The sequence below is a fragment of the Gorilla gorilla genome, chromosome 3 (genome assembly GCF_029281585.2).
Source record: "Gorilla gorilla gorilla isolate KB3781 chromosome 3, NHGRI_mGorGor1-v2.1_pri, whole genome shotgun sequence".
Taxonomy (NCBI): domain Eukaryota; kingdom Metazoa; phylum Chordata; class Mammalia; order Primates; family Hominidae; genus Gorilla; species Gorilla gorilla.
Window position 1 is genome coordinate 14,444,681 of NC_073227.2, and position 27,207 is coordinate 14,471,887.

General features: G+C 50.2%; 1 protein-coding gene across 4 annotated transcripts in view; it reads right to left on the minus strand.

The window, feature by feature from the left end:
* Positions 1-27,207, minus strand: part of TBC1D14 (TBC1 domain family member 14) — a 120,812-nt gene that overhangs the window by 65,870 nt on the left and 27,735 nt on the right. Inside the window, exon 1 of one of the 4 annotated variants that reach the window (XM_031010492.3) lies at positions 10,360-11,160. The exons of the other annotated variants lie outside the window; for them this stretch is intronic. Within the exon in view, the coding sequence (XP_030866352.2) occupies positions 10,360-10,397 (38 nt within the window). The 5' untranslated portion in view covers positions 10,398-11,160. Of the gene's footprint in view, positions 1-10,359; positions 11,161-27,207 lie in introns of those variants that run through there. 4 annotated transcript variants of the gene reach the window in all.

A 27,207-nucleotide genomic window follows, 5' to 3' on the forward strand; every position in this document is an offset into this window, starting at 1 on the left:
GGTAAACAGACATGGTATCTCAAACTTACTCTTCTAATGGCACAGGAAAAAATATGCATATATACTATCACATGTAAAGAGAAGTAGAACAAATGGAGCCAAATGCACACAGTTGGTAAATCTGGTAAAGAATATATTGGAGTTCCAAGGGTTTTCTGCAGTTTTTTAGTAAATTTGAAATTTTATCAAAATAAAGTTACAGAAACTTTCAAAAAAAATAAAACAAATAGTTTCACTGTTTCCTCCCTTTTCTGTTGTGGTTATAATCATTTCGGAAATAGTTTCATAGCCCAAGGTAATTTCTATTTATAAGAAATGGACTTTCACTATGATCGTGCCACTGCACTCCAGCCTGGGCGACACAGCAAGACCTTGTTTCAAAAAAAGAAAGAAAAAGAAAATGAACTTTGAATTGTCTGAGATTCAATCCATTTAACATCTAAGATTTCGCCATCAGTGAAGGACTTAGGCAATTAAACCAGGTTAAAACTTCAGGCAGTAGAAGACACTAAGAACCTGGCATCCAGAACCTGGGTTCACTAAGGGTATACATTTTGCTGAAGAGGCGTTGTCTGTCTCTGGGAAACTGCAGTCAGGAAGGGGAAGGCACCAGGATCCGGGACAGGCCTCTCTACTCTGGAGGGACAGGAGCTGCAGAGGGTGTAAGGAATGGATGGGAGAATTGCACAGAAGCCGCAGAGTGTGGGGATGTGCAGAAAGGAAAAGTCTGGGTGAGTGGCTCCCAGATTCGTGGTCTGGAAGGTTGAGCACAAGCTGGAGTGTTATTCACTGAAACGGGCTGGCAGGAGGATGACTAAGAGGAACAGAAACCTTGGTTTTTCAGATCTCAGCTAACACTATATTAGTCTGTACAAAGGTAGTGCAGATAAAAATTAATGTCAAAAATCAAAGTTGTGGCTGGGCACGGTGGCTCACACCCGTAATCCCAGTACTTTGGGAGGCCGAGGTGGGTGGATTGCCTGAGCCCAGGAGTTCGAGACCCCATGGGCAACATGGCGAAACCTGTCTCTATTAAAAATACAAAAATTAGCCAGGCGTGGTGGCGCACGCCTGTAATCCCAGCTACTCAGGAGGCTGAGGCACAAAGAATCGCTTGAACCTCAGAGACGGAGGTTGCAGTGAGCCGAGATCACACCCCTGCACTCCAAGCCTGGGTGACACAGTGAGACTCAGTCTCAAACAAAATCAAAGTTGCATGATTATTTTTAACATAAGAGCTTAGCCTCATATGATAGGCCATGACTTTTGAAAAGCTCATAAAAAGCATGTTGATATATTTTTTTGTGGGTAAGAGGCTGAAGTGCGACCCCAAAACAAGTCACTACAAGTGAAAAGGTGCTGTAGCCTGGGGTCTGGGCTGAAAGGACATCCTCCTTTCTGGTGGGGCGAGCCATCGGGAGCCCTGGCGTAGCTGTGGCTGGGCCCAGGAAGCCAAGGGGGAGCCAAGGAGCTGCACCTACTTGTCACATGACCAAACATCACTCTCAGGTCACGTGCAGTGAGAGAACACAGCTGGGCAGGAGCGAGCCTGGGCACTGCAGAGCCCATCTGCTCTGTCCCTTCAACATCTGTGCTGTCTGCCCGACAGGGAGCCCACACTGGTGCTGCTGCTCCGGAGTCCAGCAGTCCCTCAGCTGCTGCTTCATGGGCTGTGTGGCCCGGTGAGTCAGCCCACCCTTTGGCCTTCAGATGCTGAGCACACAATGGCCATAGCCACCATCTCTGACACTCACAGGAGATAGAACAGAGGGACTGCTGGCTCCAAGCTTCCTCTTTTCACTATTTCAAATGCACCTGTCCCACCCCCTGCATTGGAAGTCCTCGCACTTGCCCTCGGGGCATTCTGCAGAGCCCTCCCGGACCAGCTGCCCGGGCCTGGGCTCCCCTGCTTCTGTTTCCAGGGCACAGGGCATTCCCTCCATTCTGTACCTATGTGATGGACTCCATCCCCTCTCCTCTCCACGTGCCTTCACCTTCGGTGGGGTCTCCCAGAGGGCAGGGTAGAGTCACCTCTGCATCCCCAGGATCTACCCAGCATGCAGTAGGTTCTACACACGTCTGCTGGCAAATGGAGCAGCCACCGTGTGTGTGTGTGTGTGTGTGCAGGGGAGGCAAGTATAGGGCGATGAGGAGGCGGGACTGACATGCAAGGCACAGGGGTCAGGTAAGGGGAGTGCAACCCAGACGAATCAAGGCCCGAGACTGAGAACTCAACAGAGGTAACCTCTCAGCAGGAAGGAGTCCCTCTGAAAAGAAGGGGTAATGGGCAGTGGGGGGCTGGGAGAGAGCAGGCAATGAGTGGCAGACCACCACAACCTCCCTGGAGCGGGCTGAGAGCTGGGGGGTGGCCAGTAGTGGGTGAGGGCCATTTACCAACCCTGCCCCAGAGAACGCTGGACTCCTTCTGTTTTGCATCCTCAGTAAAGGGCCCTTCAGTGGGAAGAAGAAACTCCTTTGTCCTATGGAGAAAAAGCACTCACTCTACTAGCAGCATTAAGGACAAGCAGCTGTTGGCCTCCAAGCTGTCTCAGCTGCTGTGCAGACACAGAGCACTCATTAACCCTGGTGAGACTCACCTGCAGCTGCCGCAACCCCACCATCAAGGGCACGGCAAGTAAACAATCAATATCTGTAGGTGCCCTGCCTCCAACCCACACATGGTCAGTGTCACCCGCACTGTCGCAGCGGGGTTCCCTGAGAGCCCAGGACTCTAGCTCATGAGTCCAGCCCCACTACCCCGATACGCACACATGCCAGCGCATGGCTGTGGTGCCTCTCCCGCCACCATCCATACCTGCACAGCGCCTAGATGCTGGCATATCTCACCTCCTACCTAGCCCCTTCGTCCAGGTGCCCACTCAGATCCCTCCTTCTGCAGCAGGTGGGAGAGGAGACCTGACAACGTCCGCAAAGATGAGAGGAGAACCATTTCTTCTTTCTAAAAGGCTGATGTCTCGTGTCAAAAGCCCCATCGATCAGCCTTGGCTCAGACACACCTCTGCAGTCAGGAGGCCAGAGCGAGATGCTTTCTCAACAGCCCTCGGCCGCATTCATTCAGACACTGAACAACAGAAACAGGAGTCGTATGTGCTCTAAACCCTCCGGTCTTCCAGGTTAACACCAGGACTTCCCACTGTCCAGCCTCCTTGTCCTCCTGCCTTTTTTCGGCTGCATACACCCTGCAGACAGATGCCAGTCACGCCCCAGGTGTGCCTGCCTTGCCCCTCCTTCAGGCACCCCGCAGATACAGCTCACACCAAGCCCCAGACCCCAGCAACGCTCTCTACCAGGGCCATCTTCTGTAAGCACAAGTGGACCACGCCAGCCCTGCCACAAATCCCGCCAAGGACTTGCACCTGTTTTTGCGGCAATGGCGTCGTGGCTCCAATCACCTACCTCACGCCTACCACACAGGCTGCTCCCTCTGCCCGTTAAGTGCCCCCGAGAGGAGACTCAGGATTAAATGAGGGGGTTCAGCCTGGCCATGCACACGCAGCCCTACCACCAGGCTCAGCTCCTCGTGGACTGGGCACTGCAGAGAAACTCTTCCTTACTCAACTCCTCAGCAGGGCCAGCTCGGCTCCCCCATGACACACAGAGATTTGGGGGGTCACAGTTAACAAGAATGGGGAGTGCCCATCAAAGGGTGCCCCGAAAGGTGCTGGCCCCACCAGGATTTGTCCACAAAGGCTGCTCAGTGTCATTTTAAAGCCATATGGCAGAGCCTGGGAAACACACTGGGGGCTGTCAGGGAGCAGGCCACACCCGGCCATGTGAAGAGCCTGCCTGTAAGCCAGAGAGAGGCAGAAGCACTTTTGCACAGGGAAAAGGGCCCAGTGCTTCCCTGGGGCGTTTCTCCAATGACTTGCAAAGTAATGGGGAAAAGACAGGGGACACCAACAAAGTAATGTTAAAAATAATGGCGTGTCCATTTTTCTGTGAAGGCAGAGGTCCCAGGTCCAGTGTGGAGTGCCAGACCCCAGGACACGGTGTCCTGATAATTAGGAGCGAGGTCCACGGCTCACACATTTAACTGGGACAAAAGGACCTTCAGAAGCCCCATTCCCAACAAGAGTAGTCAGGTACGCGTTGGACACCGATTCTGGCCTCTCTCGGCCTCCTCCGCACTGTTACCTGGGTCTTTCACAGGCCTGTGCAGTGCACCTGATTAGGCTGGAAGGGCAACATCTGAAGAGAGGCAGCGGGGGCTGAAAACAGCAAACCGCCTGGAGGCTCCAACACCCCTCACCTTCTGACAACAGGTTGGGGCCTGTGCTGTCCCATACAGGAGCCACTGGACATGCCAAAGGTGCAGGTCAACATGCTGAAAGATGCTGGCATTATTATTTTTTAATGTCAGATAAAGTCTGGAAACAACCCAAGAGTTCCTGATACACTCACAGGCAGCTTTCAGGAGGCCAACAGGCATTTTTTTGAAGGGAAAAAAGCAAGGTACATAATCATACAAGGCATGCCATGTAACACCTGCATCTGCATTTGCCTGTACAGCCACAGACTCTCTGGAAGAACACAAAAACTGCTTATATTCATTGCTTCCGGAGCAGGATATTGGGTAGCAAAAGGCACGGGGTAGGCCAGGCATGGTTGCTCACATCTGTTATCCCAGCATGTTGGGAGGCAGGGGTGGGCGGATCACTTGAGCTCAGGAGTTTGAGATCAGCCTGGGAAACACGGCAAAACCTTGTCTCTACAAAAAATACAAAAAAAAAAAAAAATAGCCAGGCGTGGTGATGTGCATCTGTAGTCCCAGCTACTTGGTAGACTTAAGGTGGGAAGATCACTTGAGCCCGGGAGGCGGAGGTTGCAGTGAGCTGAGATCACACCATTGCACTCCAGCCTGGGTGACAGAGCCAGACTCTGTGTCAAAAAAAAAAAAAAGGCACAGGGTAGAAAGCCAACTTTTCACCCATATACTGTCTTGTAATTTTTGATTTCTGAGCCATGCAAACGTGTTGCTGATGGAAAAAAGTTCATAAAAAATTTAAAAGCCACTGCAAAACTAGGCATTTCTGCCATTAGAAAATGAAATGCTTTGTACCACTCCCACCTCATCCTTCAAATCAGTAAGACTTCATCACATCCCAAAAAAGTACAGGATTTTTCTGCACTCCTAGCAACACAACTTGGCAAGATCGGGCCACTCCTGTTGCATTAGGTAGGAAGTGACAGCAAGCAAAAGGCCAAAGAAGAAATGCAAGTATTCAGTGATGCGCTGCTGGTACCAAAAAACAAGGCCTTTGGAAGAGACATAAAAATGTTTATTCCACAGTCTAAGTACAATCATCATGCCTACTATGCCTCAAAAATGGATCCTGAGAGGGTTCCAGAGAAGGGGCTGCATGGACCGCTGAGCCTGCTGTGATCCCCCCTTGTTCCCACTCACTCAGCAGCTCTGCACGAACCCCTGCCCACACTGTGCTTCCCAGAGGCAGGGGCCCTGCTGGAAACAGCAGCAGCCGGCTGTGAGCCTGCAGGAGGACCACAGCCTTCACACCAGCCCGGGGGAAGGCCCAGCAGGGACCAAGGGCTTCAGAGAAGCAGGCAGAGCTGTGTCTGCCCTTGACTTTATCTCTTGGCAGGCACTGCTTCTGAGCCTCATTTCTACCTCTCAGGATTAAATATGAAAAAAAGAAAGCCAGGAAAGCACCCAGCACCTGCTGCAGGGCCTGGCACCCTGCATATTCCATTCAGTGACACACACTCTTAAGTGAGCACCTATTGTCTCCAAGGCCCAAACTATAAAACAAACAGGTGAGTTAATAATGCTACCATCCTCAAGAAGCTGACCAATAAACTGGCCAATGAGACAGGGGTAGGGACACCTTGAGAACCAAGAGGAGTGTCCAGCTTTCGAGGGTGAGAGAAAGAAGATTGAAGAGTGAGAGCATTCCAGGGAAGGGCATTAAGAAGACTGTTCAAGCCAGGCCCAGTGGCTCACACCTATAATCCCAGCACTTTGGTAGGCCAAGGTGGGTGGATCGCTTGAGGCCAGGAGTTTGAGAATAGCCTGGGCAACATAGTAAGACCTCATGTCTACAAAACATTTAAAATAAAAATAAGCCAGGCGTGGTAGTGCACACCTATGGTCTCAGTTACTTGGGAGGCTGAAGTGGGGGGAATCGCTTGAGCCCAGGAGTTAGAAGCTGCAACAAGCTGAGTGAGCCCCTGCACTCCAGCCTGGGTGACACAGTGAGACCCTGTCTCAAAAAATAAATAAAGCATAAAAAGATTGTTCAGTAATATCTGTGTGCATGTGTGTGTGTGTGTGTGTGTGTGTAGGTGGGGATCACCTGTATCACCCTTACCCTACCACCCACCTCCTAGACTCACTGAAGTCAGGATGCTCAAGGGACATAACCCCCTCGACCCCCAGTATGAAGCAGGTGAGGCTGTTGGAAAGGTGGCTGGCCAGGCAACTGCAGACTCTGGCTCTAACTGTGGGCTGGCCACCTGGAGCAGTCATCTGGACAGCGACTTGACTCACCCGTGACCCACACCTGGCGCTGTGTTCAGCTGCTGAGTGGGACACAGAGCACAGTAGGCAGTGCCATCCCTGGGGAGCTGAGAACCTGGGAGCAGGATGAGCCTGGCCCAGGCTAAAGGGCTGAGTTATATTTCTAGGCAGCACTGTGGGCTTAACATCGCCAAGAGGGCTGGGATATCCCAACAAGGGGATGATAAAAACAGCCCATAAAAAAAAAAAGCCAGCACTCCTTTTTTATTTATTTTTATTTATTTATTTATTTTTTCCTGAGAGTCTCACTCTGTCACCCAGGCTGGAGTACAGTGGTGTGAACACAGCTCACTGCAGCCTCAACCTCTCGGGCTCAAGCAGTCCTCCCACCTCAGCCTCTGAAGCAGCTGGGACTACAGGCTTATCCCACTACACTCGGCTAATTTTTGTAGAGACAGGGTCTCACCATGTGGCCCAGGCCGGTCTCGAACTCCTGGGCTCAAGCCATCCTCCCGCCTTGGCCTTCTCCCTCTAACCTTCTAAGATAAAACCTAAAAGATACATTCTCTTCCCAGGAATACAGCAAGAAGTGCCCAATCACCAGCCCAAATTCCTCTCCTGGCAAGACCAGAGGAGACCAGTAGGCAAAAGCAAGAGGCGAGCGCTATATGGGTAAAGGAGAGGAAGTGTGCCCACGGCTTCAGAACACAGAAACAAAACACCTTTACAGAGCAAGGAGACGCCGTACCATGCCAGCAACTTTCACCTCCATCTGTCCAAGTATTTCTTTACCTAAATATTTACTTGTTCAAATGTATGTTGACTCTAAGTCAGACACTGTTCCAGGCATGGAGCGCCTGCTCTCATGGAATTTACTGTAAACATCACCCACTGCTTCAACGTGAGATTGGTGATAGCGTTCCAAGGAAAATAGTCTAGATGTTAGGTCAGTTCTCAAGGTCACCCATCTGGGACTCAAACTCAGGCCCTTCTAGGCCTCCCCAGGCAAGTACCGGTGGACCCATGGAGTCTAGTTTCCCAGTGCAGGCTACAAGTTTCTCCACTTTCCTCCCAGTACAAATGAAGAACAGCTGGCCGGCGCCACCCTCAAGAGGAGCACACAGCAAGCGATGTGGCTCCCAGCACGGTGCAACCATGCTCCTGCTCCACTCCCAGACTTTTCCTAAGAAAGGCAAAGCTGTGGGGTGTGGTGGAGGAGATACCAAATCAATGGTAAAAAGGCAAAGACAACCAAGTAGCCGGAAGCAGCTTACTGGCTGTCCATCCCACTCCCAGGGCCACCTTTGTTCGCTTCTAGCAAATGGAGCGGTGAGGAACTGCGGCTCTCTTGGTGAGAAGGCCCCCACACCTGAGCCCGGCCACAGACCCAGTGCTCCTTCCCCGCACAGGCAGCTCAGGCACCTGTCTGCATCTAGAAAGCCACAAGGTGGGAGGTAACCTCGTGTCACCTGCATTGGCTGAGAAGTGAGGCACAAGAGGCTTTGAGGAGATCAAGCAGCGGCTATGCCAGCCTTGCCCTTCCACAGAGAAGCAGCCCCGGGCAAGCAACCCCGGTCCCTGGGCCTCCTTCCATCTGCAATTAGAGATCATGCCAACTTCCTCCTAGGGCCAGGCGAGAGTGAAGGGGGACCGGGCGTACGAGTCATCCCACACACTCTAGGCGCTCAATGGCAGGTCTGTGTAGGCGCGTGCAGGAGCCATCAGCGGGGATGACGTATTGGGAGCCTGTGTTTTCTGTCTACGCCGTGTTCTTCAGTTTGATTTGTTCAACATTTTTAAACAGAAAAACCTGGGTTTCCAGCTTCTCTTGGAATAGAAGATCTGGCCACAGCAAGCCAGAGCTGCTCAGGAGCCTCTGGCCGGGGGTGGTCTGTCCTGTACAATCCCCTCCACTCCGCCACACTCCAGCACACCTGCGACTTCAGCACTTGCATCGTCTGTTCGCAGGCGCAGATCTAGGTTTGGAGGGCCTTGGAGCTTACACAGTTTGGGGAATTCTCTTTAAGAAAAAAACTTTATTATGAAAACAAAGTACAAGTCGGGGGGCTATGATCTGTCTCCTTCAGCAGAATGTAAAGCTCATGGAAGTGGGTGCCACCTCTTCTAATTACCGCTCTGTCTCTAGTGCCTACGACAGTTCCTGGCACCGAGTAAAACATTCAGATTACTGAATGAAAGCTTTTTTCAATTAATTTTTATAAAGATTACATGAGAATTATTATTGCACTTAACCAAGAGGAAGATAGGAGGCTGGGGAGATGGGCCCAGACTCGTCCACCTAAACAACACAGAGCTGCGACTCGGACTTACGTGTTCGAGGCTGCTACCTGTCCCTGAAGGCAGAGGACAGCTGGAGAGGCAGGACGCAATTCTCCCTGACCTGGTGGAGCAGGTTCCACAAGCCACGGACACTCATCAGGGCTTTCTCAAAGCCTCTCAAGTCTTAAGAAATAAACCCAAAGTCCCCTCCCTCAAGATACCATACACTTCAACGCCTGTTTGCACTTCAGCAGTTACTCAGGGCTTCTTGCTCTTTCCCCTCCTTTGTCTCATTAACAGAAACTGCTGGCAACTTCCGATTCCAAAGCAATCAGAAGCCAGCTGATCCGTGCAGCACTCGGCTCCCACGGAGAGTGCCTGGCCCAGGAGGGAATCTTTGCCACCACTTTCTGAAGCATAGTTACCTGGTGCAGGGCACTATCAGGTGCCTGCCTAGTGCTGCACCAGGCACTTTACCTATGTTTTACATCCTCCTCCCATGACCCTACAAGAAAGGTATTACAGCTGCCACCGTACGGACAGGACACCGAGGCCCAGCGAGGCTAAGACGCTTCCTCCTGAAGGGACATAGCAATCCTGTTATTCACCAAAGGTAGAGAAGGCAAAACCTAAATGCTTCCTCTAAATCCCACTTCCGAGGTATACTTTCCAGAAGTCCACCCCCCAAAAACTGACATTGCCACACACATTCACAGGGGCCTCTGACTCTCCTTTGAAAATGCAAGGGAAAAGGGCCAGCCCTCTGAACTGTCACAGAGACATGAAAAACAACGCAGCCTCCTTCAAAGCAAACCTCCTATGTAAGAAAATCCTACCTCCTCCACAGGAAACATGAAGAAAGAAAGTGAGGTTCTATTACCATGATCAATCGCTGTGCTCAAAATTCCTAGTTCCACACACAATCCAAAGTACCCAAGAGCTGGAAATACTTGGAGCCACTCTTCTTCAGAAAATGCTACTCAACTAGCATCTGATGCTAAAAAGTTAATCCTGGCCGGGCACGGCCGCTCACACCTGTAATCCCAGCACTTCGGGAGGCCAAGGCGGGTGGATCACTTAAGGCCAGGATTTCAAGACCGACCTGGCCAACATGGCAAAACCCCATCTCTGCTAAAGAAAAATACAAAAATTAGCCAGGCGTAGTGGCACACGTTTGTAGTCCCAGCTACTTGGGAGGCTGAGGCAGGAGAATCGCGTGAACCTGGGAGGCGGAGGCTGCAGTGAGCCAAGATCGTGCTGCTGCACTCCAGCCTGGGCGACAGAACCAGACTCCGTCTCAAAAAAAAAGTTAGTCTTTAAAAACAGAATATCCAAGTCAAGGAAGTGCAGTGGGCATGAGATACACATAAGCACAAACACCGGCCCAGGGAGCTCGGGCACTCAGAGATGCTGCCTAGATAGAAAGGATCACCTTCATTTCACACCGGGAGAGACCCATAGAAACACCTCAGCCCAACCAAGGCCGACGGTCACATGCTGTCAAAGCTACACGCAGGAAAGACTCTGCTTCCAGTTAAGTCTCCAGTTCCAACAGCAAGAAAGGCAAGAAAGCAGCCACAAACCTGTCCATGAACAGGAGCGCAGGGGAGATGGCCATCATGTCTACTGTGACCTCGCAGCTCCGAGGGGCCGGCTGCAGAAGCACGGACTCTCCCCGTGCCGCATTCCTGGCACGCCAGAGCCACAGTCCCGGGGAAACTCCATGGGTGCACTCAGAGCCCCGCCCCTCGCGTCTGCCAGATGAAGGCAAGCTGGACCCAGCAGGCCGGCGGAAAGGCGGGGGCGGCAGGGCGGGCCTCCCCAGTCACAGGGAGGGAAGAGTGAGCACAAAGTCTGGGAAGCAAAGCCTGAGTGACGGGTTCTCGGGCCTGGGACACGGCTCCGCACCACATGCCGTGGCAGGGCAGGCTACCAGGCACAAAATCCACCGGGACCTCGGACCTGGAAAAGCGCCAAGCACACAGCGCTTCCTGAGCGTCTGCAGTGTGCCAGGCACTGTGCCTTGTGAAGCAGCGGCCAGGTCTGCCGTTCAGTCACAAGCACAGAACCGTGAAATTAATCCAAATACCTACACTAGAACCATCGCTCTGGATTCCCCCTCACTCACTTCAAATGCTGTTGAAGACAAAAACGAAAACCCAGAGCTAACTAACAACCTCATGTCCCCCAAAACTGATCTATTCTTATGGCTGGGCGTGGTGGCTCACACCTGTAATCCTGGCACTTTGGGAGGCCGAGGTGGGTGGAACACGAGGTCAGGAGTTCAAGACCAGCCTGGCCAAGATGGTGAAACCCCGTCTCTACTAAAAATACAAAAATTAGCTGGGCATGGTGGTAGGTGCCTGTAATCCCAGCTACTCGGGAGGCTGAGGCAGAGAACTGCCTGAAGCCGGAAGGCAGAGGGTGCAGTGGGCCAAGATTGCACCACTGTACTCCAGCCTGGGCAACAGAGCGAGGCTCTGTCTCAGAAAAAAAAAAAAAAAAAAGAAAGAAAAAAATAGTTAGCTAGGCGTGACAGTGGATGCCTGTAATCCTAGGTACTCGGGAGGCTGAGGCAGGAGAATCACCCAGGAGGCAGAGATTGCAGTGAGCCAAGATCACACCACTGCACTCCAGCCTGAGCGACAGAGTGAGACTCCATCTCAAAAAACAAAAACAAAAAAAACAACAACAAAAAAACTGGTCTAAACCACAAGCATGCATATGGGTTGGTTCCCCTTGGAGCCAACGCCATTCAGTTATGTCAACCAGCCCCTGCAGAATCATCCTCCTCAAGCCCCAGCCAGCATCCTCTAACAGTCAGCTCCATCATCCCTTAAAAAAGAAAACACCTGTCTGTGTGTTTGTATGTATGCAAGGCACCAAAGAAGTCTGCTGAGAGACACAGGGTGAGAAGCAGAAAAGGGAATTTTACTTTTATTTCATAGATGTCTGCACTGTGTTTTTAAAAACCAAACAAGCACCTATTACTTTTGCAATTTAAAAAACCCTGGACAATCAAGTACAAGGGCTGGCCTGGCAGAGAGTGGTCCTGAGCACCTAGTCTGTGCCTGGCCCAGGGGACCAGAGGGGATGAAACTGACAAAATCCCTGCCCCAGGGCAGCCAACATTTGATTCGGGGAGGGGGCCAATTAATGAATACGACCAAACCCTGTGGTTCTCAAGTGGGGAATCTGGACCAGCAGCGGCATCGCCTGGGCACTGGCTAGAAACACAAATTTCTTGAGTCCCACCCAGACCTATGGAACCATAAACCCCGGGTGGGATCCAGCAATCTCTGGTTCAACGAGCCCTGCAGTGGCTCCGATGCACACCTGGATCTGAGAACCACTGTTCTGAATGGCCGCATGCACTTAGAAAGGTGATTCCTGCTGTCCTACTTAACACTTCTCATCGGTTCCCACTACCCAGGGAGTTTCAAACCACATCTGGTCTAGCACATCAGCTATGGGTAGGGCCCAGAGCAGTCACTCCACAAAGGGGCATAACCACGACCACAGCCTATCAGCCAAAGCCTTCCCAGCCCTGCCGCCTCATCGCCAGTCTCTTTCCCAAATACAGACCCTGCAGCCTCGTGTTCCCACGCCTCTCCAAATCCTTCCTCAACATTCAACAGTCACATTTTATATATTATACCTCAACAACAACAACAACAAAATTAAGTCAATAATTCAGAAACTCACAAAGAAAACTCCAGGTCAAATGGCCTTACTGGTGAAGTCTTCCAAACATTAAGGAAGAAATACACTCACAGAACAGACCTTTCACTAGCCCTCTCCTCCACCATTCCACCCCCTGGGGAAATGTATTAGATCATTCGACAAATATATTTACTGGCATCATTTAATCATAAGAAACAGACTTATTCAACAAGGACTTTCTGATGTCCCTTTGAGGATCATCTGACAAAGTTTGTGAGGGAGGGGGTGTAGGTGAGTACATGAACACATTTTTTAAAATTCCCTTGTGAAACTGTTTTATTACCTTTTTAATTTTTTTGTTGTTAATGAAAATAAGGTCTCACTCTGTTGCCCAGGCTGGACTCGAATTCCTGGGCTCAAGCAATCCTCCCCCATCAGCCTCTGGAGTAGCTGGGATTGCAGGCTACCACACCCAGCTATTATTATGTTTCAATTCATATACAATAAAATGGACTTTTTTGAATACAGTTCTATGAGGGTTTTTTATGTTGTTGTTGTTGTTGATTTTTTTTGAGACGGAGTCTTGCTCTGCTGCCCAGGCTGGAGTGCAATGGTGCCATCCTGGCTCACTGCAACCTCCATCTCTTGGGTTCAAGCGATTCTCCTGCCTCAGCCTTCTGAGTAGCTGGGATTATAGGTGCCTGCCACTACACGCCGCTAATTTTTGTATTTTTAGTAGAGACGGGGTGTTTCACCATGTTGGCCAGGCTGGTCTCAAACTCCAGACCTCAGTTGATCTGCCCGCCTTGGTCTCCCAAAGTGCTGGAATTACAGGCATGAGCCACTGCGCCCACTCAGTTCTACGAGTTTTAACATACTGGTAGGTTCATGTAATCACCAGGGAAAAATGTTATAGAAACTCTTTGAGAAAACAGAAAGTAGAACTCTCCCAACCCATTTTATAAGGCCAGCATAATTTTGATATCAAAACCAAAAGGAAAATTACAGCCCATATCCTTATAAATATAGACAGTAAAGTCCCAAACAAAATATGCAAATCAAATCAATGATAAATGTAAAGTATAATATATTATGAACAAGTTGGGATTATTCTAAGAATGCAAAGTTAATTTTACATTAGAAAAATACATTATTTACCATGTAAAGGAGAAAACATAAGTTATCAATAGATGCAGGAAAAAAGCATTTAATAAAATACAACAGTCATAATTTTTTTAAAACACCTTTACTAGGACTAAAAGGAAACTTCCTTAATCTAATAAAGGTATCTAATAAAGAGTAAGGTATCTGATAAAAGGTATCCTATGGCAAACATCACACTTAACGAGGAAATAATGAAAGCTTTCCCAGAGCCCAAGACGCAGACTAGGATTTCTGCCAGTCCCACTTCAATTCAGCACTAAATGGGAGAGCCTGGCCATACAGTAAGACAAGAAAACAAAATGAAAGGTGTAAGAGTTGAAAGAAAGAAACTCATTCACAGACAGGACGATTTTCTACAGAGAGGATCCAAATGAACTATGGATAAGCTATTAGAATTAGTAACCGAAGTTAGCAAGGCCTATACACAAAAACTCACTGCATTAGCCATAAAAAATAATGAGTTCACGTCCTTTGCAGGGACACGGATGAAGCTGGAAGCCATCATTCTCAGCAAACTAACACGGGAACAGAAAACCAAACACCGCATGTTCTCACTCATAAGGGGGAGTTGAACAATGAGTACACATGGACACAGGGAGGGAACATCACACAACAGGGCCTGTTGGAGGTGGGGAGCACGGGGAGAGGGAGCATTAGGACAAATGCCTAATGCATGTGGGGCTTGAAACCCAGATAACAGGTTGATGGGTGCAGCAAACAACCACAACACATGTATACCTATGTAACAAACCTGCATGTTCTGCACATGTATCCCAGAACTTAAAGTAAAATAAAAAATAAAAAATAAAAAAATTCACTGCATTTACAACAAACACTACCCAACGAGTCAAATCTACATTTCTGGACATTTGTAAAACCATCCCAAACAGTATCCAGGAATAAATTTAATGAAAGAAACATAAGACCTTTACATTTAAAAAAAAAAAAACAAAACTACGAAATGTGGAGAAATGAAAGAAAACCTAAATAGAGGTTCAAGGATTCAATTTTTTTTTTTTGTTTTGAGACAGAGTCTTGCTCTGTCGCCCAGGTCGGAGTGCAGTGGCGCGATCTCAGCTCACTGCAAACTGCCTTGCGGGTTCAAGCGATTCTCCTCCCTCAGTCTCCCAAGTAGCTGGGATTACAGGCACCTGCTACTACGCCTGGCTAATTTCTGTATTTTTAATAGAGATGGAGTTTTGCCATGTTGGTCAGGCTGGTCTCCAACTCTTGACCTCAGGTGATACACCTGCCTCGGCTTCCCAAAGTGCTGGGATTATAGGCGTGAGCCACTGTGCCCGGCCATGAATTAGAAGTCTTCATGTAATAAACACTGATCTATAAATTCAATGCAATCCCAAACCAAACCCTTGCAAATTTCTTTGTACAATCTGCCAAACTGATTCTAAAATCTATATAGAAATGAAAAAGACCAAGACTAGCCAAGACAACCTTCCAGAACAAAATAGAAGGGCTCCCTCCCAAGCGCTGGGATTACAGGCGTGAGCCGCTGCGCCCAGCCTTTTTTTTTTTTTTTTTTTTTTGAGACAGATTCTCACTCTGTTGCCCTGGCTGGAGTGCAGTGGCAAGATCTCAGCTCACTGCAACCACCACCTCCCAGGTTCAAGTGATTTTCCTGCCTTAGCCTCCCAAATAGCTTGGATTACAGGTGTGCGCCACCACACCTGGCTAATTTTTTGTATTTTTACTAGAGACGGGGTTTCACCATGTTGGCCAGGTGATCCACCCGCCTTAGCCTCCCAAAGTGCAGGGATTACAGATGTAGGCCACCACGCCCGGCCAGGAGATGGCCAACATGATGAAACCCCATCTCTACTAAAAATACAAAAATTAGCCAGGCGTGGTGGCTCATGCCTGTAATCCCAGCTACTTGGGAGGCTGAGGCAGAAGAATCGCTTGAATCTGGGAGGCGGAGGTTGCAGTGAGCTGAGATCTCACTATTGCACTCCAGCCTGGGTGACAGACTCTGTCTCAAAAAAAAAAAAAAAAAACCAAGATACCCCTACCTTGTCACCGGAATGACAAAAATAAAAATAAACTGACAATATCACCTTTTGGAAGGATCAAGAGCAGCCGGCATCACCACACACCGCGAGTGGGACCCACGGGAGACCCGCCTGTCCCACCCCAGGCACGCACACGCCAGTGACATCCGTGAGAACACCATGATGGACATTATTTGTAACCATTGGACCCTGAACAAATCAAAACCTCCACACATGGGAGAACAAAGAGTGGGATACCCATACAGCCGAAAACTAGACAACAATAAATGGATGCTACTGCTATGCAAAACCTCCCAGGGTCAGTTTGCCAGTGTTGAGCAAAGAAAGCGAGACACGAGAGGGCATAATGGATGAGTCCATTTACCTAAAGAAGGCAGAGCTCATGTGTGGTGACAAAGTCAAAACAGTGGTTACCCATGGGGAGCGAAATGCTGACAGGGAAGGAACCCAAAGGAGACTTCTGGGGGTTCTAGTCATAGTCTCTGTACTGATCGAGGTGGCAGACACACGAGTGTGTTCACTTCATGTACTTAAGATCTGCAGGCTTTGCTCTCCTTTACATAAAATTTCAATACGTGTTAACTCAGCTCAAACCACTCTCCCGTGCAGCCTTCCTGGGCTCATGTGCCCCCTCCCCACGCAGTCCCTCCTCTGTGCTCCCAAAGCACGTCCACATTTATCTCTGACACAGAGCTGGGAGTACTGCATCTTTGTTATTTGCACCTCACCTCCCACTGCATTTGTAGGGCAGGCGGGCTTCCTACTTGTTCTTTGTATCCCCAAGGTCTGACATAAAACCTGCCAGATAGAACTGCATTAAAAGGTATTCATTAACTAACCCTGAAATGACTCTGCCACGTACGTCTCCACTGATGAAGTCACTGAGCCCAAAGCAAGATCTAGTGTTCTCCCTGAAGTCATACTCTCCTTGAAATCTCCTTCAAACACTCTCTAATATTTAAATACAGGAGGGGAAAAGTAAACAGGGATCCACTCTCTAACATCAGCTTAGATTTTTTTTTTTTTTTTTTTGAGACGGAGTCTCACTCTGCTGCCCAGGCGGGAGTGCCGTGGCGCAATCTCAGCTCACTACAACCTCCACCTCCCAGGTTCAAGGGATTCTCCTGCCTCAGCCTCCTGAGTAGGTGGGATTACAGGCACCCGCCACCAGGGGCAGCTAATTTTTTTTTTTTTTTTTGAGACAGGGTCTTGCTCTGTTGCCCAGGCTGGAGTGCAGTGGCACAATCTCGGCTCACTGCAAGCTCCGCCTCCCGGGTTCACGCCACTCTCCTGCCTTAGCCTCCCAAGTAGCTGGTAGTCGACTACAGGCACCCGCCACCACACCTGGCTAATTTTTTTGTATTTTTGGTAGAGACGGGGTTTCACCATGGTAGTCAGGATGGTCTCGATCTCCTGACCTCGTGATCTGCCTGCCTCGGCCTCCCAAAGTGCTGGGATTACAGGCTTGAGCCACTGCGCCGGCCTAACTTAGATTTTTACAAGGACAGAGAGAGATGGCAGAGCAGAAATGCCCATGTAACTTAGTACAAAACAGTACTAAGAAAAATACTAATTTATACTTAATCTCCACCTAATAGTAAGGAAAAGAGGAGAGGAGGAGTTAACAATACGTTTGGTAAGTAGCACAAATTATGAGGGGTCTAGGGATTGCATTTCAGGGAAGGAATGACATTACTATGTTCCTTCCATATTAGAAATCTTAAGGAGTAAGATCTGACCTAAGGTGGGAGGGGATATATGTGGGATCTAGACTCAGGCAGGTCAGGAGCTCAAATGCCAGCTTCGTAACAAGCTGCCTGATGTTAGGCAAGAAATGAACCTCTCTAGCCTCAGTTTTACCATCTGTAGAATGGAGATATCACCAATCAGTTACCATCAGGGTTTGTGTCTGTTAACTCTGCTTATTAATAAATAACACTAAGGGGCCAGATGTGGTGGTTCACGCCTGTAACCCCAGCACTTTGGAAGGCCGAGGCAGGTGGATCACAAGGTTAGGAGTTCGAGACCAGCCTGACCAACATGATGAAACCCCGTCTCTACCAAAAAAAATACAAAAATTAGCTGGGCCTGGTGGCACGCACCTGTAATCCCAGCTACTCAGGAGAATCGCTTGAACCCGGGAAGCAGAGGTTACAGTGAGCCAAGATTGCACCATTACACTCCAGCCTGGGTGACAAAGCAAGACTCTGTCTCAAAAATAATAATAATACAAGTAAAATAAATAAATAACACTAAGAGCAGTCTGTTAATTATATAGGCCCAAGCATCTCCTCTCATTTAATCCTAAGCTTATTCATCCATGTCATTTTTTTCATTCAACAAATACATATTGAGAACCAACTATGTTCTAGGCGCTATGCCATGTACTGGGAATATAGTTCCTGATGACCGGAAATGTAGGTCCCCATCCTCATGGGGCTTGTCTTGAAGAAGAGAAAATTCAGAGACAGAACCTTGCCTCAGGTCATGCGATAAAATGTCTATATTTGAGCTGAAGTCTGAATTGAAAGTCCATTCTTTCTACTGGTGGCTCTGAACCCTCTGCGTGCTAGAGTCACCCAGGGAGTTTTCAAGCATCCTGAGGCCCAGGTTTCACCCCAAACCAATGAAAATCAATCTCTGAGGGTAGAATGCATATATTAATTTTTCTTTGTTAAGTTTGCCAGGTAATCCTATTGTGCAGCTAGGACTGAGAACTTCGCTCCTTAATAAGTCTTTCCCCTCCCATGCTATCTCATTTCTTTAATGCTTTCTTTCATCTTTTTTTTTTTTTTTGAGAGGCAGTTTTGCTCTAGTTGCCCAGGCTGGAGCGCAATGGCGCGATCTCGGCTCACCGCAACCTCCGCCTCCCGGGTTTAAGCGATTCTCCTGCCTCAGCCTCCTGAGTAGCTGGGATTACAGGCGTGTTGCCACCATGCTCGGCTAATTTTGCATTTTTAGTAGAGACAGGGTTTCTCCATGTTGGTCAGGCTGGTCTCGAACTCCAAACCTCAGGTGATCCGCCCACCTCAGCCTCCCAAAGTGCTGGGATTACAGGCGTGAGTCACCACGACCAGCTATGCTTTCTTTAATCTATGTGAATTTAAGATAACTCCTTTCCAGCCCTTTCCATGGACAGTGAATTATTTCAGATTTTGTTTTAAGCTACGCCAACATTTCTACTCACGCAAGAAAAATCAAACCGTAAACACCTGCCTTACAGCACAAACTCTCCTATTATCTTCTTGTCTCCTGTATTTTCATTGATCCAGGCTGTGTGCTGATTCCTAACTCAGCAGGCTTCTAAAGCTCAGTGGCATGTGGCCTGCCCCTACACCCCAGCAAATACAGGCCATTTCTCCTGGAACCCTTGTCTCCTTTCACATGGAAAATGCCAAGCTCAGAGCCTGATACAATGTAGCCCCTGCCCATGAGGATTCAAACCTCCCACTCTCACACCAGCTCCAGGAACCTGACTCTATATGGCACTAGTGAACAGAACCAAGTCACGTTCTGCTAGTGTCCCAGGGCCAATCAGGAACATGAGCTGGGGTTAGCTGGGGATTGGGGATGACTGAGACCCAGGCCCTGTCCTTAAGGAGCTCCAGTAAGAGCAAGACACCTGAAACACCACTGGACTAAAGGGAAGCTGCAGAGGAGACGGGAGAGGAGCACGCATGCCCTGAAGGCCACCTCTGCCCCGGGGATGGTGAGAAGGTTCCTAGAAGTGGTGTCAGCTGTGCTGGGAACCAGTGACGCTGTGTCCAGCCAGTCCCGTGGAACCAGTGCAGGGATGAGGAGGACAGGAGAAACCCGGACATCCCCGCATTCTGTAAACCAGAGGACCCGGGGAGGACTAATTCTCCTACGCCTCAATTTACAGGAACCAGAGGCCAGAGCCATGGTGAATTCCAACCGCCCATCAGCCACTGCTTGGAGCATGCTTGTTCGTAAAACAGAGGCTGGGCTCTCACTAACAGTGAACTCCATCCGCCAAGGACAGACGGCTCCCGGCAGGGCCATCACCCCAGGGAGGACAGGCCAGAGCTGACAGGGGCCCGAGACGACGGTCATGAAGCAGCAAGTCCCAGGAACTCGGTCCTAAGGAAATCATCTGAAAGGCAGGCACCGCACTCTGAAGCCCACGGGGAATTCCATCATCAAAACGCAGACGCAAAAAGCCATTTCCTTATTGCTGGACAAGCAAATGATTCACAGGATGAAATCCTACAAAGACATTAATAAGCATACGAACACGTTTTAATTGTGCTGAGAAATGTTTCCTCTACGTAAAAAAGCAGGACACCAAATGATGGAAACAGCATCCATTTTTATCTGTTTAAAATTCAAAGTCTGCAAGGAAATAAAAAAAGAAGGAAAAATCAGGGGTAGGTGTTAAAAAGGACAAAAAATAGAACGACGCCAAAGTTTTCCTGCATATTTTTAAACAAAGAGAAGCTTTAAGAAACATATCTAAGCTAAAAAGATCTATCACACACACAAAAAAACCCCAAACCCCCAGCAGAACGCGCCGGCTTCACAGACACCGCAGATGGGTGCCGTGCCCGCGATCTGAAACCCAAACGGCTGTGACCCCATATGGGAGACTGAATTGTTGGGGAGGTCTGCTCTCAAGACCCAGAACAATCATAGAATGTAAAAGAAACACATTTAGATTTAAAAGTTAAGTGTGCCAGATCCCTTTATTACTTTTTTTAGATTCACATTCACTCAAGGTTATCTGCTGACCACCTGCACCGGCTCGGAAAACCACAGGAGGACGGTGTGGCCCCAGCTCTCCAGAAGCTCAAGGTTCCAGGAGGGGGCGGGGAGTGGGCTAGTGTGGTCTCAAAGAAGTCCAGGGACTGTGGGGTCCACATTAGAGGTCTGGGAGAGGTTGGGGTGATCAAAGAAGGCTTCCTAGAGGAGGTGTCACTTAAGCTGAATCCTAAAGGACAAACAAGAATTTGCCCGGGAGAGGCAGCAGAACAGGCAAGGTGCAGAGGCAGGGCGTCACTGGCTCTGAGCACTGGCACCACTGGTGGCCAGAGATGCAGGCAGCAGCCAGATCCTGCACGCCCCGTAGGCCACACCAAGTGGTCTGGACTTCATCCTCCAGGTGGTGGGAACTATCACTTGGGCAAGAGAATGAGAGGGGCATTCAACTAATCGGTTTCAGGCATTTAATTCTCAAGAAGAAGGGAGAGGGGCAGAGGGAGGAAGGAAAAGACATCACAGCCGAGGCTCCCAGTTATTCACCAAACCCATTTCCTCGTTGTCCTGGGCGCAGTCCTCTTTCCCAGCTTCCCTCACAGGTAGGGGCAGCATTCCAGCCAATTAACTCTGAGTGGAGTGGTGTGTGCCGCTTCAGGCACGGATGGCCCTCAGAACTCCCACACTGGTCCCTACACACGCTCTCCCCTGCTTTGGTGTAATACCAAAGAACCCAGCAAGCTTCTGCTGAAGACGATGGGGCCACAGGACGGAAGGAACCTGGGGGAGCATGGCCTGGAAATCAACCTCCGTTGTGTTTGAAGCTTTATGTATATTTCAAGTTTGTTACAGCAGCGAAGATTCATCCACCTAACTAGATATTAATGTATTTGTCCCAGGAATTTTGCCTGCCACTCAATTTCTTCTGCTTTAAAATTAACTGCTCTCAAACGAACCTCTAAAAGGGATAAAATCTACCCAGGCAAAAACTTACAGTGAATGAACAGCCAGGTACTAGGGTAAGGGTGACCCAGGAGATACGGTTCCTCATCCCACCCACTGGCCCCTCACCTTCCTTCTTCCTCGTGCCTGGTTCTGCAGGACGTGGGGGCGGGGAAGGCAGAGCCCACTCCTTTTGACCTGCCTTCCCCGCCTCACTCCTCCCACCATAGAAAATGTGTTTAACACCCAGATCTGAAACCTAAAAGGAGGTTAGAGCTTAAAGCTAACCTCTAACTTTCAAACGCCTATAAACATGTACCCGTAACACTTGGTACCCAGAGTCTGGGTTGTAAAAGCCTCTTGCTAGAGGCAAGGGGGAATGAACAGGAAATCTGGACTGAAACTGGACTGCTGTGGGGCCCAAAAGGGCTATTCTGCAACTCTAGATGACTCACCATTCTTCTGTATATAGAATCTTACAGGATTCTTGAGATAAACCACAGCTATTCACAACAAAGAATCAGCAAAACTGGAGTTGAAACAGCTCGCAGTTACAAACCCAGCTCGCTCAACATAAACAGGAACTGATTTGATGTGGCAATCTAGTAAGATGTGTGCACATGAAAAATACAGAAGGCATGAAATAATTCAGTGTTACTTGTACTGAATATTCTAAAAATAAAAAAGATGTATAAATATTTTAAATAATCTCCTATTTAAGATAGGAAATAGGAGGAAACCGTTTTAATTACTGCATTATTCTATGATACTATCCACTAACATCTGAAAAGCAGAACAGATTCTATCCCCATCTGGGCAAAGGGAAGTTAATTTATGAGTAGAAAGTGGCTGATGGCTGAAGAACTGCTTTGCAGGAATGGGCTTGCCCATGGGTTTCTCAAAGCCCGTGTATTCCTGTGGTCCCACACCAGTTCTCCTGCCTTTCATACTGAATCGCCACCTCCCAGGCTGAACCTAACCTCACCTAGGGCAGAAGGAAGGTGGGCTGGCAAAGGACCTAAACACACACCTGGAGCCTCTAGGAAGATGGGCGCACTGTTTCCTGAGGCTGCCTGCAAGCCTGAGGGAGTTCCATGAACACAGGAGGTCTGACGTATCTGGAGCAAATTCATTCTCCTTTTCCCCCATCCCACAAAACAACCTTGCCCTCTGTGCATTTTCTAAGGACATCAACGCCTTCCAGAAACCGGGGCAGAAACACTGCCTTGACTGTGGGACAAGTCACAGGAACAGATGTGCAAGCTGAGGAAGGTCTTTTTTGGTTCAGTTCATGCCATTCCTGAATGTTACTGACACTCCACAGCTCCACAGCAAGTGTCTGCCTTCCCCACAGGCAGACGATGTCAGGAGCAACATAAAGTGGTAAGAACTTAAAAAGCTGCTTTCAGCCGGGCGCAGTGGCTCATGCCAGGAATCCCAGCACTTTGGGAGGCCAAGACAGCGAATCACCTGAGGTCCGGAGTTTGAGACCAGCCTGACTAACATGGTGAAACCCTGTCTTTACTAAAAATACAAAAATTAGCCAGGCATGGTGGCGGACGCCTGTAGTCCCAGCTACCCGGGAGGCTGAGGCAGGAGAATTGCGTGAACCCGGGAGGCAGAGGTTGCAGTGAGCCAAGATCGCGCCATTGCACTCCAGCCTGGGCCACAGAGCCAGACTGCATCTCAAAAAAAAAAAAAAAAAAAAAAAAAAAAAGCTGCTTTCCTCAGATACAGGCAAGTTACCCAGCCCACCAACAGAAGGAAATGGACCATCAAACCCAGGTGGGATTCAGAACAAACATCACGAGCACTGGTTGATCACGGAACAGCCAACCTGCTTTCATCAAGTCATTAATAGCCAAGATAAATCGCTCGTGTTTACCCTCAAGAACTGATTCAATCCTTTTTCTCCATTTTCCCTTTCCTGCAGTGCCTCCCTTAGGCAAGTCCTCACTACCATTCATTTGTTCATTCATTCGTTCATTCATGCCATAAGCCGGGACGCGGCGATTCCTAACACCTCCTAGTAAGTGCTGCATGGACTGCTGTAACAGGCACTTCCCAAGCACAGCCTCCTGGCTGCCAACTCGGAGACAGGTAAGACACAAGAACATAGAGCACTGTGTCCAGCCGCCCAGCTGGCCAGGCAGAGCAGACTTTCAGATCTTTGGCTCTATGACTGCACTCTCTGAATCTCCACCAGATTCTTTGTCCCCTCACTGGAAGGCACAACTGGCACCTTCAGAATACACCTCTGAGGGGTGTAGGCTCCTCCCCCACCCCCCTGTCATCTCCCATATTTAAAATGTGCACTAGAGTTCACAGGGAGGGTCAAACACACCCTCAGGCAAGAACCTCAACCCCAGCAAGGCTGACTCCAGGCAGGGCCCTCCCCGCTATACCTATCTGACCAGCACCCCACCTGCCACCTGGCCTGGGTTTCCTTCCCCTTCCCCGGAGCCCTGAGGGCGGTTCTTTCTGTAGACCTCTCTGGGCTACACACATTCCATTATGGATTTGCTTGTTTCACACCCACTGTGTGCTGCCGTTACACATCAAGAACAACAACAAAGGTTCAAGTCACAGATTGTCCCACAGACCAGGGCTGAACAACAGAACTTCCTGCATGGGGGAAATATACTAATCTGAGCCGCCCAACGGGGTGGCCACAAGCCACATGTGGCTACTGAGCGCCTGACTGGCCAGAGTGACTAAGAAACTGAATTTTCCATTTCAGGTAATTTTAACTCAATTTAAATAGCTACATGGGTCTAGTGACTAACACACTGGACAGCAGTTTGATATTCTAGTAACTAACGCACCAACTGTGCCCCAATATACGACTCCAGGCAGCCAAAAGGGATGACTTTGCTGAGCATGCATGAGGTGCCATGGGAGCCAGGGGCACAGACCGCTGGTGCCCATTTCTCAAGGAGCCTGGTGTAGGTCGTGACGCCTGAAAAGCAAGGCCAGTCTCCGCCGGCCTCAGGGCCTTCGTCTCCACTGTGTCCTTCGGAAGAACACGCTTCACCCGCACACCACTCAGATCTTTGCTCAAATGCTGCTTTCCCACCAAAGCCCTCCCTGACCCCCCTGTGTAAAGTGGAGCCTCTCCCAGCTTTCCCATGCCACCTCCACACCACCACCCCACCCCCACCCCTCTCCTCAGGAACTCTGCCACAGGCCTCACAGCCTGGCACTGAGCATCCCTTATCAGTCTCTGCAGTGTGGTCTCAGTCGACTATCTTGCCATTGGGTGCTTTGATTTGGGAGAAGTGGGTGTGTTGACCGTTACATCCCCAAGACTGACGCGGGTATGCTGACCATTACATCCCCAGGACTGGGTCCTCGGGCAGATAATGTCTAAGAAAAGGCATGACGTCTGAATTCAACCATCTGGCAAGCACTTACTGAGTTCTAATGAGCACCAGCATACAATGAGTGAGAGGCAGTCCCTCGAGGGGTGCGCATACTGCTGGGGGGGACCTGGTCGGGTGGCATTGCGCATGAGAGGTGCCCCAGCCACAGAGCTGGGAGCCGACACACAGCAAAGGGGGCCATTCTTCCTGGGGGGGCTCCTGTGGATTCTTCTCATTTACGCAGCAGGAAGAGGCAGGCAGGAAAACCATTCCAGGAGGTGTCTCCAGGCCTGCAGGAGGACAGCAGGGACTACTGCTGATTCCAGAAGGTTCTTCCTGCTGGAAGATGCCGAGACCGCCTGACGCAACTCTGCATTTCACACGTGGGAAAGCTGTGTCTGCAAAGCGACTTGCCCCAGATGCAGAGGGAGTGGGTGGCACAGCCAGGATGCCGTCCACTGCTGATGAGGAAGAGGCCACTGGCTGAGCCGGAGAGGGTTTCACTAGCATCTCTTCCCCATGGTGTCCACGGTGCTTTCCCATGCAGCACTCAGGCCAGCCCACAGAGCCTGGGGGATGGCGCCGCTGCTGCACTACTGCACAACCAGGTCTCCACTCCTGCAGCCGGGACGGATACTCTTCAGAGTGCGGCTGCAGGGGAGGAACCCAAAGACCTGAAACAATGGAACACTGGGCCCCCGGGAGGCCAGCCCGAGCCACAGCCCCTGCACAGCTGTGGTGACAGACATGCTCACCCTGGCATCTCTCCTGTGCCCCCGGGTGAATGCGGGATCCACGAGGCACACAGAAGGCCCGCGAGGCAAGGCTGGTCCTCTCATGGAGGCTGGAGAGGGCTTCCTGGCAGTGGCTAAACATCTGCAGAAATGATCTAGGGATGCGATCCTCAGAGAAGCAGTGAGAAGGCGTCCCTGAATGAGCGAGCCCCACCTCTCTGCAGACCTGGTCCTGGGGAGGGGGAGCTGCCAGGCTGGTGCCTGGTGGGAAGGCCAAGGGGACACCTGCTGTGGGCAGCCAGCTGGGATTGAGGCTGGGATCCCCTGGAGAGGGCCAAGGACTGAAGAAGAGGAAGTGGCGCCTCACGCTCGTGTGACCACGATCCGTGTTCCTCCCAGATGTTTCCTCTTGGCATTGACTTCCCCCCTTGCTATCCTGGCCTGGCCCTCTCCAGAGGAGCATGTGAGGTTATGTCCACCCAAGGGCAGGGTGGCCGAGCATGGCACCACTGTCTCATGCAGCTCCTAGCACTGGGGCCACCAGGCAGCCCCCAGAAGAGGGATCTGCACAGCCAACAGTCAGGGCTGATCCCCACAGTCCTCCCTCAGACAAGCTCTCCCTGAGGATGGGGTGCTGTTCACAAATGGGGAGGTTCTTACACCATGGGAAGAAGCTGTGTCTCGGCAAGGCCAGCCCAGCAAAGCAGCGCCCACCACCACAACACCCGGGACGGCACTGCTGCCTCCCTCTCCCCACCCAGCACATGGGAGGAGTGGAATGAAGACCTCCACTTCCTTTCTCCAACACTCCTGGACCAGGCTCACCAGATGCGGCTCAATCAGCAATGCAACGGCCCCGGGGGGAGCCTACGTCAGAGGTGGTGGAAACTGACCCTGCAGGCTCCACTCCCAGCCGGCCGTGTGACTGGAGCCTCCCCGCCCACACGGTGACGACCCCCCAATACCCTCCAGGCTTCAGGGTCTCCATCCTGCTTCTCTAATCCACCCTCCTTCCACCGCCCGGAGAATCCACGCCCCAATGTAATCACCCTCACACGTCCCTGAGCCCTGCCTCTCTCCCCCTTCCCTGTACACACTTAGCTCAAAGACAAGCCTGCCCTGCACGTGTACCTGTGCAAAAAACATGGCTGGAGAAAGACGCGCAGCACGCTGACTGGTCCCTGATCACCTGGCAGGGCCCTTGCTGCCCCCCAGCAACGCTTCCTTCCCTCTCTATCCATTCTCCCACACGCCTTGATGGCTTTCACACAGCTTCCAACCCAGCACACCATCCCCACTGCTATAGCCCCAGGGTTTGTGCCCCCACCCAATTCACATGTTGAAATCCTAACCCTCAGGTTGACAGTATTAGGAAATGAAGCCTTTGGGAGGTGACTAGGTCATGAGGGTGGAGCCCTCCCCAGTGGGATTAGTGCCCTTATAAAAAACATGTTCAACAGCTCACGAGACACTGAACCTGCTGGCACCTTGATCTTACGCCTCCCAACCTCCAGAACTGTGGGAAACAAATTTCTGTTGTTTATAAGCCACCTCGTCTACAATATTATGTTAAAAAATTTAAAAAAGGCCCAGCTTGGTGGCTCACGCCTATAATCCCAACACTTTGGGAGGTTGTGGCAGGCAGATCACCTGAGGTCGGGAGTTCCAGACCAGCCTGACCAATACAGAGAAATCCCATCTCTACTAAAAATACAAAATTAGCCGGGCGCAGTGGCACATGCCTGTAATCCCAGCTACTAGGGAGGCTAAGGCAGGAGAATCGCTTGAACCCGGAAGGCGGAGGTTGCGGTGAGCCGAGATCGCGC